At 39.4% G+C, this 22,191-nt stretch overlaps 1 protein-coding gene across 1 annotated transcript in view; it reads right to left on the bottom strand.

Moving 5' to 3' along the window:
- The window catches only part of HIBADH (3-hydroxyisobutyrate dehydrogenase), a 105,017-nt gene extending 85,405 nt beyond the window's left edge, over window positions 1-19,612 (bottom strand). The window contains exons 1-2 of the mRNA XM_019926357.3: window positions 19,429-19,612; window positions 9,606-9,766 (exon numbers count right to left, since the gene is read on the bottom strand). Of these exons, the coding sequence (XP_019781916.1) occupies window positions 9,606-9,766; window positions 19,429-19,519 (252 nt within the window). The 5' untranslated portion in view covers window positions 19,520-19,612. The remainder of the gene's footprint in view (window positions 1-9,605; window positions 9,767-19,428) is intronic.
- Window positions 19,613-22,191: the final 2,579 nt, after the last annotated feature.

The following is a 22,191-nucleotide window of genomic DNA, read 5'->3' on the forward strand; positions in this document are numbered from 1 at the left end:
TTACACTCAAACAAATACTGAGATTTGAAAAGAGGCAACTATTTCCTGGCAAACAATTCAAGTTTCCTTAAGAAAAAAAACAGCTCAGTAAGATGAGAAGAAAAGGAAAAGCTATAGGAGTCATAATTCTCTACTCTTGGACTGTGTCAAGAATATGGGTTACATAGAGAGCCCCATCTGTTCATCCTATTTAAATGAAGTAATAAAGGCATGCAAAATGGTGGCATACCTTTCAGCTGCCTTTCCTTCTATCTCAGCTCCATCTCTCTTGATCTTTCAGGGACTGTAGTAAGCCAGCCCTGAGGTCTAAGAGTCAACTTCAGACTTTCTCTTAGGAATTCAGAGTCTCTTCCACTGAAGGAAATTCAATTCCATCTAGATAACTCCTTGAGACATGCCCTCAGGGGTACCAACAATTAGCTCACAGATCTAGGAATACTTCACACCTCCAAGCTTCTTGTGCCAATTCATGCAACTGCCAAGTGCATGGGGTGGCCAATCAGCCCCCTGCATCCCTAGCATCTGCTTCTTGGGATGCCTGGGTTGCCAGAGTACTGCTAACCCCTCAAATATACAGGAAAGTAGTGTCAAAGCTCACAGGTCTGGAAAAAAACACACAATGATAGTGATAGCTGGAATGTCACCACTGTACTGGCCACAACTGCTCCATATGTAACAACTATATAAATTTGGTACATTATTCTAACAGTCTCTAATTTGCACTACAGAAGGCGTGTTTACTAGACAGACAAGTGTGTCCAGTTATTCAAATCATCTTGCCTTCCATGTGATGACTTCAAGACTCTGAAATAACTGACTAACAAAATTTGGCCATGACTCAAAAGCTGGCAGGAAAAAAACAAACCTTATTGCCAGTCTGACACTCACCACAAAAGCCTTTAGGAGCCAACTTAATTAGAGTCCCTTCAGTTACATTTGCTAATTGAATGGATAAGCAAAGACAGCATGGATCAGGGAAAGGAACACTAATTTGGGAAGCCAGAGACTGGGTTTAGTTATAGCTCAGCCACTAAATCATCTGTGCTTTTGTGCAAATCACTTAACCTCTCTGGCTTCAGTTTACGAATCTACAAAATAAGAATAGTGATTTGGATTATCTTCAAGCGTTTCTATCTCCAAAGTAGAAAGGAAACTTAGCCAAGGGAATTTTTCACATTTAGTAACCTTAAATTTTAGGAAGGCACAGACTCTGTGAAAAAGGGCTGATGGTATAGGGAAGCATCTGCAATGACTCAGTACAAATGTAAAGCATTAGCAGGACTCTTCTACACCTCCACATGTGTGGACGGTCACTGACCTGGCTGACCCTGGAACCTGGCTCTGCTCTGATTGTCATGGCCATCCCAGAAAAATCTCTTGACAATTCCAACTGCCTCATTCTTAATTGTGAATTAAGGTGACCCTACTTTTCCATTATTTTAATTTTGATTACAGGAGATTGGTTCCCTTCACAATATCTACAGTCATTAAGAATTTCTGCAACTAGATTCATCTGTATGCTAGTAAGCACCAATGGCAGGTGTACAATATAAAGATTAGACAACTGGACAGATTAAAGACAAAATCTGCTTTGCTGGGTGGGTGGCGGGAGGAATGATGGGGGCATCAGGGCCCAGAGCAATCTGAAGTAACTGCACCTCCTTTTTACATATCCAATGGAAGGAGACAACAGTTAACCTAGTTGTTTTACATAAAGAGAAAAATCTCGCTGTCTCTGCTAGACGAAACAGTCACATAAGTGAAGCTCAGCATTGCTTCCACATAAAGCAAATGGGTAAGAGAAACTTGCAAAGAAACAAGATGAACATGACCTTGGTTAAACCTGCCACTCAGTGTATTTTAATCTTTCCAAGTAGAAATGCATACTGTTGCTTCAAAATTGCACTACCCTTGGGCTTCCCTGGTGGCGCAGTGGATGAGAGTCCGCCTGCCGATGCAGGGGACACGGGTTCATGCCCCGGTCCGGGAAGATCCCACATGCCGCGAAGCGGCTGGGCCCGTGAGCCATAGCCGCTGAGCCTGCGCGTCCGGAGCCTGTGCTCCGCAACGGGAGAGGCCACAACAGTGAGAGGCCCGCGTACTGCAAAAAAAAAAAAAAAAAAATTGCACTACCCTTAAAAAACTGACCAAAACGGTTTTTGCCTACATCTTGAAACATGTGGTCAACAATGATGAAGCCCACTCAGCAAGAGACTTTTAAAGTTCTCATCTAACAAAACCTGAGTGGATGCCAGATTAGATCTCAATAGAATTACTTAACCAAACATGTTCAGCCTTATAACCCAGGAACAAGATGGTTCCCAAGTTTTTAGAGAGAAAACAAGAGAATCCAATTAAGCCTAGTTCAACCAGAAAACTCACACAGAAATGCTGCATAAGTCCCAAGACTTTTGGCACCACTCAGAGGCATCTCCAAGGAAATTCCCACACAATGAAAATGAAAACGAAGCACAAGTCACATGCCCTGGATGCTACCCCTTAAAAAGAGAAATTGGTATCTTCTGTAAAATAAGAGGAGGACACAAGGGACTCTGCAGAATATGTTCTTAAACGGGGATGCAGTCAAATCACTTTATCTCCTAATTTGGTTTTAATTTTTATCATCATTCTTTCATTTAAAAATATGTCTAGGGCTTCCCTGGTGGCGCAGTGGTTGAGAGTCCGCCTGCCGATGCAGGGGACGTGGGTTCGTGCCCCGGTCCGGGAGGATCCCACATGCCGCGGAGCGGCTGGGCCCGTGAGCTTATGGCCGCTGAGCCTGCGCGTCCAGAGCCTGTGCTCCGCGACGGGAGAGGCCACAGCAGTGAGAGGGCCGCATACCGCAAAAAAATAAATAAAAATATGTCTACAATTCTATTCCAAACAACTCTGGACTCAGTGACTCAGCCAACACAGTGGTGCATTTATATGTGTGGTGCTGGGGAATGCAGATTTGGGAGAAATATGGTATAGATACTAAAGCAACAACCATAACAGTAGTAACAGTGGTGGTAGTAGTAACAGCACTTTCTATGTGCCAGGTTCTCTAGGGCTAAGAGGAAGGTACTATTACTACTGCCATTTTATAAGATGAGAAAATTTAAGTAGAAAGAAGTTAAATAATCTGTCTAAAAGTCACACGGCCAGCACATGATGGAGCTGAGATCTGAGCTCAGGCAGCCAGGTTCCTCCTGGGTTTATGCTTTTAAACCACTACATTCACAATTTATTGATTCATGATTTCTAATACCCAAAGGCCTGATAATTATCATGGGTTACATTCTTAGACTAGATGCTAGAAGTTGAAATGATGCATTGTATGTTAAACCCGAGTTTCCAACAGAAATAAAGATATAATAAAGGGATACGGAGAGAGGAAACTGTAAATTTTTTATGGGAATGACCACAAGTAACATATTAAACCAATTATAAATGCCCTAATAGAATTGCTTAACATGTAAAGGTATAAATAAGTTCATTAAATACAGTCAGGCACGTGAAGCATTTTAACATGTCCAAGTTTTTATTTCCTTCATAACCCACGTAGTATTTTTTACTACTAGGTACAGCTGGAAGGAAAACCTCCAGGGTGGTAACACCCTAAAGCACTTCACCCAGAACTGCAGGTGGACCTTGCACCTTGAGGGGAGGGAGGAGCCAGGCCCGTGGAAAGCAGAGCCAAGAAGCAGACAGAAACGGATCTAATTACATCTGTGCCCAAAATTCGGCTGTGCCTGGGTTCAGGCCACTCCCCAACTCTTCAGTTACATGAAACAATAAATGCCCAGTTTTTGCTTTTAAAAAAACAAAAAAACACTTCTTCAAGGAGATGTCCAAAGAGCTTTAGAACTATTGATTGCTTTTTGATCCAGATATGTCTAGTTTGGTACTTTCTCTCCCTGCAAATTTCCCACTGAAAGCACAGTTGACATTTGAAATCAACTAGCCATGTTTTCTGCAGACTTTGAGGGAAAAAAATTCTGTTTTCTTTGGCTGCCATTTCATCGACTTCACTTGCGATAGTAACATCAGGGAAAGGAAGGGACACCTGTCCTTAAAATGTAAGAGTCAACTCAAATATACTTTGAATTTTTGAACTCTTAATCCATTCACCGCACTATTGTGCACAATGGCAAGAAGTTTCAAAGTTTTCACCTATATTTTTCCATTTCATCCCAAGTCTTCTCTTTGTCTTTTAGTAGTAAAATGAAACTCATTTTTTCCTTTATCAAACATTTTAAAACTAAATATAGCTATGAATTAGTACTACTGACATTTTAACACATCAGAAGTCACACATCCAAATTAACATTACCTTTTAAAGTAGGGGTCTTAGGAAATTACACTTGCTCAAATGACCAAAACGGTTTTTAAGCTGCTGGCATAAAAATCATTTATCAACAAATGTTTTCATTTTATTATGACAGAATATTTCCCCTCAGGCCCAAAGCTTTTTTATACCCTTTACCCTTCTCCTGTCATTTATCTCAATTTCACGTTCTCCTGCCCTCCACTGCTGTTGTAATCAATACTCAGAGGACCTCTTAGAGTCAAGACTCTGAGAGGAAGCAGAGCGGTGAGGGAGATGGGACGTGGGAAAAGAGGGTTCTGCCTTCCAGGCTCTGCCGCCCCAGTGTGAATCGCCCACGCAACTTTCCCACCGTGTGCTGGGAGCGGGGCAGGGCTGGGAGCTGTGGGCAGAAGCTAAGAGAGTCTCACGCTTCACTAATCTGGGACAGGCAGCCACCCAGAACCCATCCTCCTTCCTTCCCCACGCCCACTTATGTATCTCAAGGAAGAGGAAAAGAAGGAAAATCTAATAACTGAGTCTGTGTCCTAGAACCCTCTGATTTCTATCCAGGAATCCAAGAGATCTCGTCTCCCTGACCTTCATTTCAGGCTACAGCATTTCTGTTTGTAGGTGAGCGAAGATTAAGCACAATATTTATGTAGCTCTCTATCAGAAATGAAACGACTCTTAAGAGTTACTTATTATTTTTCCCCTCAAAACCTGCTTCAGCACTTTATTACTGTCAAAATACAATTTTAATAAAAACTCCCTTCTATTATTTAGTCTTGCCACCTGAGACACATCTAATACATTGCCACATCCAACTCAACCTGTTTTATTCTCCACAGCACTAGGTGGACTGCTAGACACATGCAAGGTACTCAACCTGTATCGGTCGACCTAACGTAGAAATCTCTAGAAACCTGGAGAGGCTTCCACTTTTAAAGAAAATTGCTCCTTTGTCCCCATTCTTCACCTGGATAAATCCTTATTCTTGTGCTATCTACCTAAATGTCTAGTCTTCAGAGAATGTCCCTGACTGCCCTCTCAGCCAACGTAATGCAGATTTTACTGAAAACTGAAGAGACTCTTCTTCTTTCCACATCACAATTTGGAATCACATATTTGTGTGATGTGATAATCTAACACCTCCTGTTGGTCCCCAAAGGCAAAGACTGTAACTGTTTTGTTCTGGGCTATATTCCCAGTACCTAGCACATAGAAAGTACTCAAGAAACATCAGTCAAATTAGTAAATTAATGAACGTCCTATCCCGTTTTGCTAAGAGATTCTAAGATAGCCTTAACCCATAGTGATCAAAGCAATAAAAAGTAACTTTTCTTCACAAAGAAGTGAGAGACTCTGACATTGTCATGTGAATAGAAAGCATTAGAAAAGGAAATAACAGCTCTGTAGAGCAGAGGTGAAACCAAGACTTATGGGAACTTACTTAGAGCTAACACACACACTCCTTACTGTGCCAAACATCATTTTAAGCTCTTTACATATATGAATTCATTTAATCCTCGTAACAACTCCCTGAGAAAGGTTATTATTATTATCCTTATTATTTTACACATGACGAAACAGATATAGAGACACTAAATAACTTGCCTGAGATTGCAGATACTAAGTGGAAAGGGCAGGTTCTAAACCCATTTTGTAGATTCTAGCTGTACTGGTTTCCAGTGGCTGCCGCAATGTTACCCCAAGCATGGTGGCTTAAAACACAGAAATGTATTCTCACAGCTCTGGAGGCCACAAGTATGAAAGCGAGGTGTAGGCAGCACCATGCTGCCTCCAAAGGAAGATCCTCCTTTGCCTCTACTAGCTTCTGGCTGACCCTGGTGTTCCTTGGCTTGCCACAGTATAACTCTGAAGACTGCCTACGACTTCCCACGGCCTTCCCCTTGTGGCTCTCTGTAAGGACACTCATCATTGCCTTTAGGGCCCACCTGAAATCCAGGATGACCTCATCTCAAGATCTTAAACCTAACTACATCTGCCAAGACCCTGTTTCCAAATAAGGTCACTTTCACAAGTACTGGGGGTTAGAACTTGGACATTTATCTTTTTTTAAAATCACTTTATTGAGATATAATTCACATAACATATAATTTGCCCACCTAAAGTATATAATTTGATGGGTTTTAGTGTATTCACAGATATGTGCAACCAACACAATTTTAGAACTTTTCATCAGTTCAAGAAGAAAAATCCCATATCCATTAGCTATCTCTCCCCTATGCCTGCCTCCCTCTTTCCCCTCCTCTCCCAGCCAGCACTAAACAGCCACTAATCTACTTTCTGTCTCTACAGATTTCTCTGTTCTGGACTTTCATATGTCAGTGCTTCATCCCTTTTTATGGCTGAGTAATATATCATTGTATAGATATACCACATTTTGCTTACCACTGATGGGACATTTAGGTTGTTTCTATCTTTTGGCTGTAATGAATAATGCTGCCATTTATATACAAGTTTCTGTGTGGGTATGTGTTTTCATTTCTCTTTCATATATACCTAGGAGTAGAATTACAATCTCATCAGCAGTGTGTGATAGTTCAATTTCTCCATACTTCTTGTTATCTGCCTTTGTAATTCTAGCCAACCCAGTGGGTGTGGAAATCTCATTGTGGTTTTGATCGCATTTATCTGATGACTAATGATATTGGCATCTTTTCATGTGTTTATTGGTCATTCGTACCTTCTTTGGAGAAATGTCTATTCAGATCCTTTGTCCATTTAATTGAGTCACTTATCTTTCTGTTTGAATTGTATGACTTCTTTATACATGCTAGATACAAGTCCTTATCAGATATATGATTAGCAAATATTTTATCCCATTCTATGGGTTACCTTTTCACTTTCTTGCTGTTGTTCTTTGGAGCACAAAAGTTTTCAATTTTGATTAAGTTTTATTTTTAATTTTGTTCCTCATGATCTTGGGTGTCATATTTAAGAATCCTTTGCCAAATTCAAGGTCATGAAGATTTCTTCATGTTTTCTTCTAAGATTTTTGTAGGACATCTTTTGGGGGGCCACTATTCAACCCACTGTATACCCACTCATTATACAATCCATCATAATAGATAACTATTATTTAATTCCAACAAATTTCATTGGTGCAAAACAACATATTAAACAAGGGTGTGGTATATAATCATTACTGGCCTGACATTAACTGATCCAAAAGAAATCTAGGCACTTTATTTTCTAGTAGACTAGTTTATAAATAGGTAACAGGTAGCTACATTTCAGAATCATCAAGGAAGATGCCACACATACACTTAAAAATGTCTCATACATAGATTTCATTAATTAGTGACTACACATCATGTAATTAAAAGAGCTAAAGCTCCAAAGTCAAAGACAGACCTTTGTTCAGATCCTGGCTCTTGCCATTCACTCACTGTGCAACCCTGGGGATGTTATTTAACTTCTCCAAGCATCAGTTTCCTGAAAATACTTCTGTTACAAAGATAAAATTAGATAATATGTACAAAATATTTAGTAAAAGACCTGACACGTAGGAGGTACTCATTAAATATTAGTTTCTTTTCTCTCTCTTTTAAAATGCAAATGTCTCCTTCACTCAAGTGTAAGTCTTATTCTTAAGGTGGCCTTCCTTCACACCTACCTAAAATTAGCAACACTAAAAAAATAAGAATTTTGTTAGGAAATGGAGGTAAAAGGATAACTTCAGAATATGAGGCAATTCAGGCAGAGCATCAGAAAGCTCCGGAAATCCGGCAAGCAGCAGAAAAGAGATTCACAAAGGGATGATGACCATTTCAGTTCTCCATAGGCAAGTTGTTAAGTGCTACAGGAAGAGAGGGAAGAGTAATGGCATTGGTCACAATTTGAAAGGCCCTAAGCTTCTGCTTTGCCAGTCCAAGGTAAATCAGTTTCCATTCAATTTCCACCTCTGTGTTACTAGAAGGGGTAGAAAGACGAAGAGAAATTCATGTGATCTTTCATAAACACACACACACATGAAAACTTCGGGAACATTATTCTCCAAAATGCCAGAAGAATATGCTGTTATTACTTTGATTAAATTCTGTATTTAATTGAAGATATTTCCTCTGTTTAGAGACCAAGTACTGTTGTTACTCTTACAAATAAATATATAAACCACTGTAAAATGCCAACATCAAATAGATGTGTTATCCCAAAAAGTAATATCCATCTCCTCAGAAAAACAATCCATCCCAGACTGAATATCAGCTTGGAACTCTTTACCATCCTTGAAGATGGTAAAGCCACCTTTCCCAGAACAAAGAATTGATCAAACCTCTCCAACAAGTCTAAGTCCCTAAGCTACTTAAGGTCATCAGTAAACCTGCTGCACTGGTGGTACAGTGTCAATATTCAGAGACTATATGGGCATAAGCAGCCACAACCCTACCCTGAAAAGTTCCAAGATGATACTCACACATCCTCAAACAACACTGCTGCCACCCCCAGATGGCATACAAACCATGATGGAGAAGGAGATGGAGGATATCCAGATCTGCAAGTAGCCTCTAAGTTGCTTAAACCTGTTCTTTATGTAGGCATTGCATTTTCTCAGTATTTATTTCAAGCCTATTACCTAGAAGTTGACTATTTATTTGTTCTCTAACCTTTTTCTATACTTCTCAGGAATTTTTTAGTATTCACCCGGTTCTGGGATTACATTCAGCCCTCAATTACCACTCTACAACTTGTACAAGAAGAATTTCCTTCATATCTTGAAAAAAAACTCTAAATTCAGTTACTAGTAAACGGTCTCGTGTGTGTGTGTGTGTGTGTGTGTGTGTGTTTGTACACATATTTTACATATCATATAATATACACATATATAATATTACATATAGAGAAATAAAACTAACAAGTTAACTTTACAAATCCATTGTGTATACTTCTAAGAAGATGTCACTTATTTGAATGTGGAACATCAAAATCTAGAAAACATTTTTAAACATCAAAATCTAAAAGAATCGGGGGCTTCCCTGGTGGCGCAGTGGTTGAGAGTCTGCCTGCCAATGCAGGGGACACAAGTTCAAGCCCTGGTCTGGGAAGATCCCACATGCCGCGGAGCAACTGGGCCCGTGAACCACAACGACTGAGCCTGCGCGTCTGGAGCCTGTGCTCCGCAACAAGAGAGGCCGCGATAGTGAGAGGCCCGCGCACCGCGATGAAGGGTGGCCCCCGCTCGCCGCAACTAGAGAAAGCCCTCGCACAGAAACAAAGACCCAACACAGCCAAAAAAATAATAATAATAATAAATAAATAAAGTTTTAAAAAAAATCTTAAGAAAAGGTCTTACCTGTTCACCTGCATCTAGAAACTCTTTGCATGCATCAGGGAACACATCATAAATAATGAGTGGATAGCCATGTTTCATGAGATTTTTTGCCATTGGATTCCCCATGTTGCCTACTCCAATGAATCCAACTGGAGTCTTAGAAGCCATTGACCTAGAACACACTGATTTCAATACATTAGTTTTAACAGGAGCAGTAACATGCTTTATTGTAAATATTCACTCAATATTAAGAAGTCATTGTGATTTTGATATATTCTATCAAAAAAAACTTTTTAAAGATTAGTTTTAAACTAATGATCATTTAAAGATATCAACAATGTATAGGCAGACTAACTTCTGAGTATATAGTTCTCCAGGAAGCAATCATAAAATTTTAAGCATTCTCTCCTCTGCTTTCTATCTCTATAACATCCCCTTACTATTTTTAACAATAAACTTAATGTTATCATTTATTAAATACCTATTATATACTTTACCTGTTAAGTGAAGTATCCTAGATTCTCTTATCTATATTACCTTCTCTAATAATGTGTATTAAAAACTGGAAGTATTCAATAAAACCTGTATCTTGGACAAGGTCCAAGAATGGGAAAACGTTTTACCTTCCCACTTCCACATTTATAGAAACCATCCCCTCCAATGGTATAAAAAACAATCTTAATAAAAATGTTAAACCCAGAAGAATGTATTTCAACCAGAAGTCACCAGTTTATAAATGGGGTCCTAGGAGAGAGCAGGGGGACACTTCCATGGGCTTTCCATGGCCAGGGTAACAGTCTCGGGATCCTGAGATAACAACTCCGCGCACTTTCAGAGAAGGGGCATCTCCATTTACAGAAAAAGAAAATTGTTCTTAAAATGCTATATGCAGGGCTTCCCTGGTGGCACAGTGGTTAAGAATCCGCCTGCCAATGCAGGGGACATGGGTTCAAGCCCCGGTCCGGGAAGATCCCACATGCCTGCCGCAGAGTAACTAAGCCCATGAGCCACAACTACTGAGCCTGTGATCTAGAGCCCGCAAGCCACAACTACTGAAGCCCACATGCCTAGAGCCTGTGCTCCGCAATAAGAGAAGCTACCACAATGAGAAGCCTGCGCACTGCAACGAAGAGTAGCCCCTGCTTGCCGCAACTAGAGAAAGCCCGCACACGGCAACAAAGACTCAACACAGCCAAAAATAAATAAATGCACACACACACACACAAAAAAAGCTGTATGCAGATTTTGTTTGATTTGATTTTCTTCCTTTTTACAAAAGGCTTTTTGAAATCACACTGGGGCATACAATTCAAGGTAATGCTTTTTGCAAGAGAGCAGACAGGCTTCGCATCACCATGAAAATAATATTAGACACGATTTCTCTATTTCTAGATTTAGAACTCCTCTCAAGTATTTACTGCATGAAGTACTATGACAAAAGCAAGATGTGGTCCTTGCCCTCCAAAAGTTCACAGTCTAGTGAGAGAACAAAGAGAAATAACTCCACTTGCCCATTTCCGTATCATTTCCCGGCTTTATTTTTCCTTTTTCTTTCAAGGACTCCAGTTTTAAAACTGTGTCGTGCACCAACTAATCACAGTCACCCTTTTTCAGATCCTCCCAACTAATGGATCCCTGCTCCTCCTTCAACTTAATCTCAATGTAATGAGATTCCTAAAAGCAAATGATTTGAAGCCCTCGTGCTTAAGAAATAGAGGTCTTCTTGGGTCAGAAGCACATTTCATTCCTATGAACTCCACGACTGTCTCTAACATTTCTGTTAAAAAGGGTGTCATCCCTGTGCATCATCACCTTACCAGTTCTGAGTTTAACATGCTGGGTATGATAGGAGTCCTGTGCCTAACTTTCTGGTTCACAAGGGGTTTAATGACAGAGAAATGACACCTCACTGAATTTTTATTTTGATATTAAGCAGAATGAGAAGTATACTTTGTAAGAGAACTCTAATACTAACAACTAGCATGCCTGACTACTGTGTTAAGCTTGAAAAGGTATAATTTAACTAAGAACATTAGAAACTAGAAATATTATTATTTAACTGCAGTTAATTTTAATAGGCAACTCACTCTAAGTCAAACACTTAACTATTGCAAGGTAGAACCATAATTCATTCACACATTCAACAAATATGAAGCAACTATCATATGTACCATGGCAGATGCCATCAAAGACACAAATGACATACAGTCCTTGCTTTCAACCAGCTTAAAACACAAGAGAACGACTATGTACACAGACACTAAAACATGAAAGTGAAGGATAAAGTATGAAAAATAATGCTGATACTAAAGAACTCATCTGGTTTGGGAACTTGAAAAAGCTAGCATTTGACCTGAGTATTCTAGGATGGGTATAGGCTTTCAAATGGAATCAGAGTAGGAACAAAGGGAGCTCCATATAGTAAAGGAATGAGTATGCACATGAGTATATGCAAGGAAATAGGAAAGCCAAGAAAAAAATGAATAATAGTAAAAGTTAATATTTGTGGCAATTTTACTACATGCCAGACACTATACTCAGTACTTTATAAATAGCACTGTCATCCGATCCCATCATTAAGCCTGTCTTCCAGCTCAGGTCCCTGACACTTGGTTAGTTTAAATAAAATGCCCAAGACTTTATAAGGTTGTAATGCCAAGATTCATATTCAGCCAATCTGACTCTAGGTTCTTCATTTTTAAGTGCCCTCCACTCTTCCTACAGGACGCACAAAGAAACAAAACAGCAAGATTAAGATTGAAAGAAAAAATGCAACCATAATGTGGAAGGCTGGGAAGTATGCTCTAAACAATTTGAGTGTATTTTGTAAGCAAGTGGTGGTACCCCAGACTGAATGTTTGTTTGGTCCTCCCAAAATTTCTATGTTGAAAAAATAATTCCCAGTGTGAGGGTATTTGGAGGTGGGGCCTTTGGGCAGTGATTAGATCATGAGGGGAGAACCCTCACGAACGGGACTAACGCCTTTACAAAAGAGGCCGCAGAGAGCTCCCTCATCCCCTTCCACCATGTGAGGACACAGTGAAAAGATGGCTGTCTTTGAACCAAGAAGTGGGCCCTCACCTGACACTAAATATGCCAGCACCTTTATTTTGGAATTCCCAGCCTCCAGAACTGTGAGAAATAGTTCTCTGCTGTTTATAAGCCACCCAGTCTATGGTATTTTGTTACAGCAGCCCAAACAGACTAAGACAGGTAGTTACTGAAAGGTTTGGGCAAGAGAAATGACCTGACCAAACCCATGCTTTAGGACAGAAATGAGGCAGCAGTGTACAATGGATGAACTAAAGGAAGAGCCTGGAGGCAAAAAGACCAACATAAAAGTGACTGTCTAGGTCTGTCTTAGTCCATTCCAGCTGCTGTAACAAATAAACCATAGTATAGTTGTTATGATGACTTAAACAACAAGCATTTATTTCTTACAGTTCCGGAGGCTGGGAAGACCAAGATCAAGTAGGCAACAGATCCAGTATCTGGTGAGGGCTCACTTCCTGGCTTGCAGATGACCATTTTCTTGTATCTCTGGAGAGCAGAGAGAGAAGACAAGCTCTCCTTCCTGTTTTTAGGACACTAATCCCATTCATGAGGGCTCCACCCTCATAACCCAATTACTTCCCAAAGGCCCCACCTCCTAATACTACCACAGTGGGGATTAGGATTTCAACACATGAATTTTGGAGGGCTACAAACATTCAGTCCACAGTAAGGGCAGAGTTAATAAAGACTGGTGGCTATAGAAAAGACAGATATGAAAAATATTTCAAATACAGTAGTAAAAGGACAGAGTAATAGGTTGGATTATAATATAATTACAGAAGAAAAGGACAGTGACCTTAAAAACAAAGCAACAGAAACTATCCAAAACAAAACACAGAAAAAAGAATTTAAAAAATAAAAAGAACATTAGTGAGCAGTGAGACAGCTTCAACCAGCCAAACACATAGCGAAATTGGAGTCCTTAAATGAGAGGAGAGCAAAGTGGGGACAAGAAAAATATGTGAAGAACTAATGGGAAAAATTTCCAAATTTGATGAAAACCATAAACCCCATGCATCCAAGCTCAGTGAACCCCAACACAAGAAACATGAAGAAAACTATACCAAGACACATCATAATCAAAATGCTCAAAAGCAACTGGCAGAAAAAAGACATTATGTACAAAGGAACAAAGATAAGAATGAAGGCAGATTTCCTGTCAGAAACAAAGCCAGTGAGAAAACAGGAGAGCATCATCTTTAAAGAACTGAAACAAAAAACAACTGTCAAGATAGGAATCTATCTAGCCAGTGAAACTGTACAATTATAGATGTTTGAGTATGTAGAGAGGCATGAGGAAACTGATGGGGGAGGGGTGAATGCATACATTCACTGTCTTGATTGTGATGATGGTTTGATGGTTTCACAGGTATATACACGTCAAAACTCATCAAACTGTAAATGTTAAACAGGTGCAAACTGTAAATGTTAAACAGGTGCAGTTTATTGTAAGTCAACTATATTGCAATAAAGCTGTTTTTAAAGAGTCAACATGTTTACAGAAAAAACAAACAAGAGAAGACATTTCTCAATCTAAAGATACTGAAGTGATATATCAACCGAATGCAACGTGTGAAGTTTGAATGGATCTGGATTTGGGTGTTGGGGGTGAAAGTCTTATGACATTCTAAGGAAAATTATGAAATTTTAAATATGAGCTGTATATTAGGATGATACCAGGGAAGTGCTAATTGTCTTAGGTAATGGTAATTTGGTTATGTAGGAGACAGTCCTTCTTAGGAGATTCACACTGAATCATTTAGGGTTTAAAGTGTCACAGTGTCTGCATTTTAATTTCAAATGATACAGGTGGGATATGAATATACTTGGAAAGAAATAAAGCAAATATGGCAAAAGGCTGGTTAACAACCGTTGACACTGAGCAAAGAGTACACAGATGTTCATGGCATTATTCTTTCAATACTTTGAAATTGTTCATAATAAAAGAAGGGGGAAAAACTTAGCACATCTCAAAAAAAAATCACAAACATGACAAAACACAAATAACTAGGAAGAACACTTGCAACACACGATAGAAATAGGGCTACTTTACTATATATGCAAATAACTTTAAAATCTGGAAGAAAAATGTAAATAATCCATTGTTTTAAAGTATGCCAAAATCACAAAATGACAGTTAACATAAAATATTTTTAAAAAACTTTGAAAAAATGCTCAACTTCTGTCATAACCAGAGTAATGCAAAACAAAGCAATGTAATACCATTTTCACCTATCAGCTGGACAAATGTGTTTCTTTGATAAACTCACACCTGGTTAGAAAGGACTGATAAAACATATACTCTCATACACTGTAGAATTGTATTTTACGTCATCCTTTTAGAGAGCAATTTGAAAAAAGGATCTACATTTGAATTTTATTATAAAATTTAAATTTAAAATGCACATACTCTTTGACCCAGTAATTCCATTTGCAGGAATTTATACTACACGTAAGGGGTCAGCACACTTTTTCTTAAAGGGTGAGGGGGTAAACAATTTCAGTTTGGGGCCACGAGGCCTCTGTCACAACTATTCAACTCATCCGCTATAGTTTTAAAACAGCCATACACAATATAAAAACAAGTGGCTGTGCTTGTTTTCCAATATAAGTTTATTTACAAAAACAGGGACCCAGCTATTGGGCCACAGTTTGCTGACCTCTACTACATATAAACTCTGAACAACACAAAAATATAGTTTACTATAGGAATGTTTGTAACAACAGAAACATTATAAATAACTAAATACACATTATTAACAGGGCACTTAATTTATAATAACTAAATATACATTAACAAGGTACTTGATATTTCATAGAAAATCAATACAATGAAATAGTATGTAATGTTCAAAAGAATGTGATATATCTATCTAAAAGTATAAAGAAAAAAATCTCCAGGACATGTTATTAAGTGAAAAAAAGCAAGACGCAGAGCATTATATATAATAACATACAGTATATGAGAAAAAAGAATACATATGCATTAAACGTTTTCAAGTTTCAGTAAGATGCTTAAGAAACAGCAGTTACAGCTAGAAAGTTGGACTGATGGGTCAGAGTTAGAGAAAAGACTCTTACTTTTCATTTTATAATCTTTTGAGTTTTTACCATGTGCATATAACTTTTATGACTACTTTTATAATAAATGAAATAAATAAACTGGCACACAGTGAGTGTTTAATAGTGTTATATGAATGAATTACTAACTAGAGAGAGCTTTCATCAAATGAGGATAAAAGTCAGTGCTGAAGCAAGAGTAAAGACAGTGATAAAGTGGATCCATCAAAGGTAATTTGTATTGCAGCAACCATTAAGCAAACGCTGCAGGTTGACTCTCCAATATCCTTTCCTCCCAGACCTATGGTGAAGTTCCAAATTACCTAAACCAATTATGGTACCTGCATCTCTCTGCAAATGACTGTTCACAGATTGGCAGCCCTAAGTAAAAGATTTAGAAAAATCTTTTTTAAAAATCTTTTTAGAAAAATCTGTGAAAAATCAGAGTATGTAATAGGAAATGAACTAGAGATTAAAGAAAAGATTGTATCTAATCAGCAAACTCTTGTGACTCTCCGTAACACTACTTAAGCGGCAGCCAGGAGGAAGAAGAAACTAGCCAGAAAATTTGGCAAAGTTAGTTTCTAAATATACAGATGTAAATTTACAGATTATGACCTTTTCTCCAATGGGACATGGACAAAGTTATCCATATCTTGGTAACATGGAGTGCCACCAAAAACCAGGAGACTCCAGGTTTCAAAATGCAAAAATTGGTAATAGGTTAATTATTTTACACTACTAAAAGTTTTTTTTCTCTCATCAAAGTAATTCATTGTAGAAAACTGAAAAATACGAAAAAGTATAAAGTCATAAGGGAAAAAGTTAATCTCACTACACAAAAATAATCAGTTAGCATTTTGTATAGCCCTTCCAGTCTTCTGAATGCATTTTTTCATTATGAGACTCTATACTGCATACACACCTTTGTGTCCTACTTTATCACATATTACGTCATAAGCATTCTTTTTGCTTTAATGCTAAGAGTTACTAAACTAAGGGTAGTGACTTACTCTATAAAGGCCTTTATTATTTGGGTCAAGTTATTTTAGAAATACAGTTGACCCTTGAACCATGAGTGGGGTTGGGGCACTGACGCTCCTCACAAAATCCAAGTATAATTTACAGTTGGCCCTGCACAACCTGCTCCAAATCTGCAGGTTAAACCAACTGTAGTACAAATTTATTGAAAAAAATCCATGCATAAGCTGACCCATGCAGTTCAAACCCATTTTGTTCAAAGGTCAACTGTATTCTCCTTATGCAATTTCACAAGTTTAAGGTCAACTTTTGGTCCCCAGAACCATGTGCAGCTTTTCAGAGTTTCATGTGCAACCCTAGAAGCTAATGTAAAGAGGGAAAAAATGGCATATATTTGATTTATACAACGAGTTATGCTGTTTTGAAGGCAGAGTTCGTACACACACAAAGAGCCAATAATGAAAAAGAACTGTATTCTCATTTCTGTCTATAATGCTGGCTAATTTTCCCACTCCACTTTTGGTCAGGTGGTTGCTTTAAGATGATCTGTTACAAATTATTTTTCCTTGTACTTGTTAGTGAATCAAATGACTGTAGAGGGTCAACATCTGTCATTTTTTTGTCTGTACAAAGAAGTCTGAAACTAAATTTAATTACCTTTTAAGATAAAACATAAAACTTACTTTTATTAAATGGTGATGAAATAGTAATGTATGAAAAAAATAGTAATGTATGTCTAGTTTAATAGTTCTCATTTTTCTATTTCCTTTTCAATGCTTTAAATATTTTAAAAGTAAGACATGCTATTACCACCAACTTTTAGATGTCATTTTTTTCAAACTGTAAATAACTGTATAGATCTTTATAATATTACCCTCCATATGATATAAACATCTTAAACATATCATGGAGACAAACATCCCACAGAATTCAGAACACTAAATAATGTTACTATTTGAACACAGTTCTTTCTCTTAATGTCCCTAGACTCCAAACTGGCACATAATTTTTCTTTTAAGACTCCAACATCAAAAAAGTTAACACTTTTGTAGTAAATTAAAATTAACAAAAATGTTGAAAACAATTCCACAGAGTAAAAACAATTACTGAAGCATTTTAAACAATCATCACACACACAAAAAAATTTTTTTAATTTGTCATAAATCTATATTCTTACAATGTATTTGGGTCAAAGAACAAGATCATATGCCAAAGTAGTCTACCAGCATTTCAAGGTAGGCCTTTCCAGTCTACAGAAGCATTTATTATAGTCACAGGCCTCAGACTCTTCTTCCATAAATTTTAAGAACTTTCCTGTAACTCTAAAAGGTACTTCAAGGGTTCATTAAAATACCGTTAGAACACCTTGTAAAACCACTAAACAGCACGTATGTCTTCCTTGACTAATCAAAACTGAAAGAATTGTGCATTCATGTGAAAACTGGTGCTACGTTTACTACTGCAGAAGAGTGATTTTTTTTAAGTATCTCCAATGTAGGAGGCATTTTTTGTAGTTCAATACATGTAGCTCGAACAGTGGTTACACTCAAGTTTGGCAATTTCTGTGAGTTTGTATCTCATTACTGTGATTCTGTATCAGACATCTGTTCTCTCCCATCATATGGAGCTTTCCCTTTTAAAGCCAGAGAGGAAATTCACTCTTCTGCTTAGATTTTTACTGAGGGGGAGGAAGGGAAGCTGTTAAGAACTCAATTCCCAGCCTTTTTTTTTAAAGTAAAGATCAGAAAAAATTAATACCAAGGCTTTTTCAATCTCCCAAGTATGAGCGTGCTAAATAGTGCATTTTCAAAACTAAAAATTTTACAGGAAGACAATGGCAGTTTCCCCACAAATCAACCTATTTTCCAATTAAAGAGGAATCCTGCTGTAGAAGAAAAGTGCAGGAATCATAAAGAATCAAGGACTACTTTCTAGATCCTGCTGTAATATCCTAATTCACTTATCCAAGGGGCTTTAGGTTCTTCCATCTGAAAAATGAAAGATTAGTTCTCTGTGGGTCTAAAAACTGCCTCTTCCTAAATCGATGGTTAGCTTCCATAACTTATAATGATATGAGGGGTGGGAGGGGACGGAAGCAGGATAGGTTCAGGCCACAATTTTGAGAACGTTGAAAGTATTCTGGTTAATAATTTGACAGAAGTGTCATCTTCAGGTAGCCCAGTTACAGAGAAGCGGTGGAAGCCCGCCTGGCCGGTCAAGGGTGACTTAAAACTTTGCTGGAAAGACTGATCACCTGATTCGTAAGACTTCACTTGTGTAAAAACATCAGAAACAATTAAGGTGATTAAAACAAAAATCAGGGCTGCGGCCGGAGAGCGCGCCCACCCGGGGCGCTGCAAGGCCAGCCAGCGCTGCAAGGCCAGGGGTCGCTGGGGTGGGTAAGGGGTAGCCCCTGGGGCTGGGCCCTCCAATTGTCCTCAAAGCCCTAACTCCAAAGAAGCAGGACTCGGACCCAAATACTCCTCTCTCTACCCCAAGCTCTTCCCATTCCTTCCTAAGTCCCAAAAGGACGCCGAACCCCATTCATCTAGATCTGGGTGGGGAGAATGGGGGGAAGCACTAGTGGCGCGGGCCGCAGAAGAGGCCAGGCCTTGGAACCAGTCAAAATGTTGGGTTTTAAGCCCCGATCCAACCGCAGCGCCTCCGGTGAAAAGACCTCTTCAGCCATCAGGGAGCGCGAAGCGGGCGGCCGGAGGAGGGACTGGGGAAGAAGGCGCGAGGTCCTTACCCGCTGCAAGGCTGGCCACTGCCGGTTGCTGCCGGCGGCTCCAGTACCGCAGGCCGGAGGCGGCTCCACGGAGCCGTAAGGAGGCTGCCATGCTGCCCCCGCCCCGCCTCCCCACGGTGACCTCCGCGGCTCCCAGCTCACCCACTGACTGCTAGGGTGCGTGGTGCGGCGGGCGGGATCGGCTGCGGCGTGGGGCCGCATGCGCACGCGCTCTGCCGCTCGGGGCGGGCACCTACCCGCGAGGGGAGGAGCGCGGCCCCGAGAGGCGCGGCCCGGCGGGACATAGGACGTCAATCCCCTTACGGACAGGGAATCAGACCAATCAGAATTCCCACATCCTCCGCCCTTTGCGAACCACGAATAGGAGGCCTTCTCGGAGTAGCACATCCGGAGCCCTGGCCCCGCCCCCAAGTTCCTCCTCATTTACAGACTGAGGGCTGGAGTCTCCTTGTTTACCAAAACGCAAAGGATTTGTGGGAGGCGGCGGCTGTCACTCACGACCGCCTCCTTGGAGCATCTGACCCTCAGAACCGCCCCCTTGGAGTGTTGTAACTGCATGTGTTGCTTCTTTGCAGTCAAGGGCATAACTTTGACTCGCGGCAGCTGCTCCAATAGTTAAGCAAGAGCAGAAATTCCCAGTCTTTACAAGTACAGGAATCCACTTTTAACCTCAGTAAAACGTGGGTCTCTTGATGTTAGCATTTGTATTTTTAGTGTCTGTTCGTTGAGAAACATTCACAGAAATCTACCATGAATGCAATAACTGTTTAAAATTATTTGATTTTATTTTACCCAAAAGTTTCTCCATGAACTTGAAAAATTGTAGGAAAACAACTTAATATTGTTTTCTTTGAAGGATAGAATTGCTAGAAACTTGCACTCTCTATTCCAGTATATATTCCTCTAATGTTTGAAAATCCTGCATCCATTTCATAAGTAAAAACTAAAGGTAAATGAAAATGCAGAAGGTAATGTATATGTATGTGTCAGAGAGAAGGAGACATTCATTTCTTGTATCTGTGCTTGGTGTACATATTTGAATCTTTGAACCCTTGGGCGATAGTTAGCGGGGTTCTCATCCTCTCTGAGCCCATGAAAGGGTTGGGAGCCATGGGCACACCAAAGAAAGACTTGCAGTTTTTACGGAAAGGTAGTACAGGAGGAAAGAGTGAGGAGTGGCTAGGGCAATAGGAACCACTCCCCTGAATTCATTTTATTTATTCACGTGCCTAGGTTGTTCTTAACCTTTTAATCTGAGTAGCAGAATCAACAGAGTTGACTTTAACCTTTTTTAACCTCTGCCCAGTCACTCACAGGTGTTGAAAGTACCTTAAGGAATTGGATAATTTCCAAGGAGGCTCTCTCAGTGTTCTTGACATGCTAGCAATGTTTCCAAAAACTGGTTCAGAGTGCAAGATCCGCATTTGTAACTGATAGAGAAACAATTTCCTTCTTTTTCTTTCTCTCCACCCTAAGCCTCTACTCCACACAAACCAAAACCGGAGGAAAGGAGGAAGACAAGGAAGAAAAAATTATTTCAGGTATTGGGGACAGTCTCCTAGATTTGGGTCCCTGCCCAAATCTATTTATTGCTTTCTGGAGCATTTCCTACCTGATCCTCTCTTCCTGGTTTATTGAGTTTTAGCTGGAATAGACCTCCTGCAACCAATAAATATAGCCCTACAGGTTTCTATAATTAACTGCTGAAATGCTGTCTGCCTTTCAACTATGTGAACCTACATAGCAGAGCTATTTACAACACAGGCCGACATATCAATTGATCTCCCAGCTCCTAAGGTTTATATCCCTATCCTCTTGAGATTTTATATCCGATCAGGTGGTTTTTGTCATTTTTATTGTGAGCTACTGTTTTTGTTTCTCTAGGTTGTTTATAGGGCTCTCCTCTCGAAAATGAATATTTCTTTACAAAAGTCTGCCTCTTATGAACAGCATTCTCCTAGGACTGGAAGGGGAGAGAAGAAGGAACTCAGAAAGTAGAGGAAGCAGAGATAAAGCTGCACATGAGGCCTTTTCAATTTGCTTTTCTTAAAAAACAAAACAAAACAAAACAGATGTGCTGGCTTTGAAAAGGGAGTGAGCAGCATTGAAAGTTTGATGATTTTGGCTCAACTAGGACCAGGGGATAAGTTACAATTTCTCCATGTTCCTACATCATGTGTTTTAAATATCTCCTCATGGTAGCCCTATATTGATTCATAAATTAAGGCTCTAAGATTTTCATAAAAGTTTTCTCATAAGTATTATGATTTTTTTAAGTAACTGTTACTATTTGAAGATGCTTACAGATCTTATTGGATCTGAAAAGGCAGTTACTCCTTACGGCTGGCTTTAGTTGATTGCCTTCCTGATGTCTTTGTTGGAAAGGCCCTGTAACTTCTCCCTAAGTCACTGCCAAGTAGTTTTGCTTGAAATTGTGTTTCAACGCATTATAGGCGCTTTACTTCTGCTTCTGGGAAGAAGTAGTGGATATATTTTTCTCTGTTCCTCCCACTAAGTACAACAAAACTCTGGACATTATATCTAAAATAAACATAATGAAACTGAGTCCCTCTAAAACCGAATTCCCTTAGTAAGTCTATGATTAATCTCTCTACGCAAACCTTTATTCCCTTTCTTGTCCCACCCCTGTACCCCTCAAGATTGAGGAGTATCAAAGAAAAAGGGGGGTTTGAAACTGATCAGAACCCTGAGGGGCCTTCCCAGGTACAAAAGCCCCTCTATGTCTTCCATTTCTTGTTTGTA

Source organism: Tursiops truncatus, chromosome 9 (genome assembly GCF_011762595.2).
Source record: "Tursiops truncatus isolate mTurTru1 chromosome 9, mTurTru1.mat.Y, whole genome shotgun sequence".
NCBI classification, from domain to species: Eukaryota; Metazoa; Chordata; class Mammalia; order Artiodactyla; family Delphinidae; genus Tursiops; species Tursiops truncatus.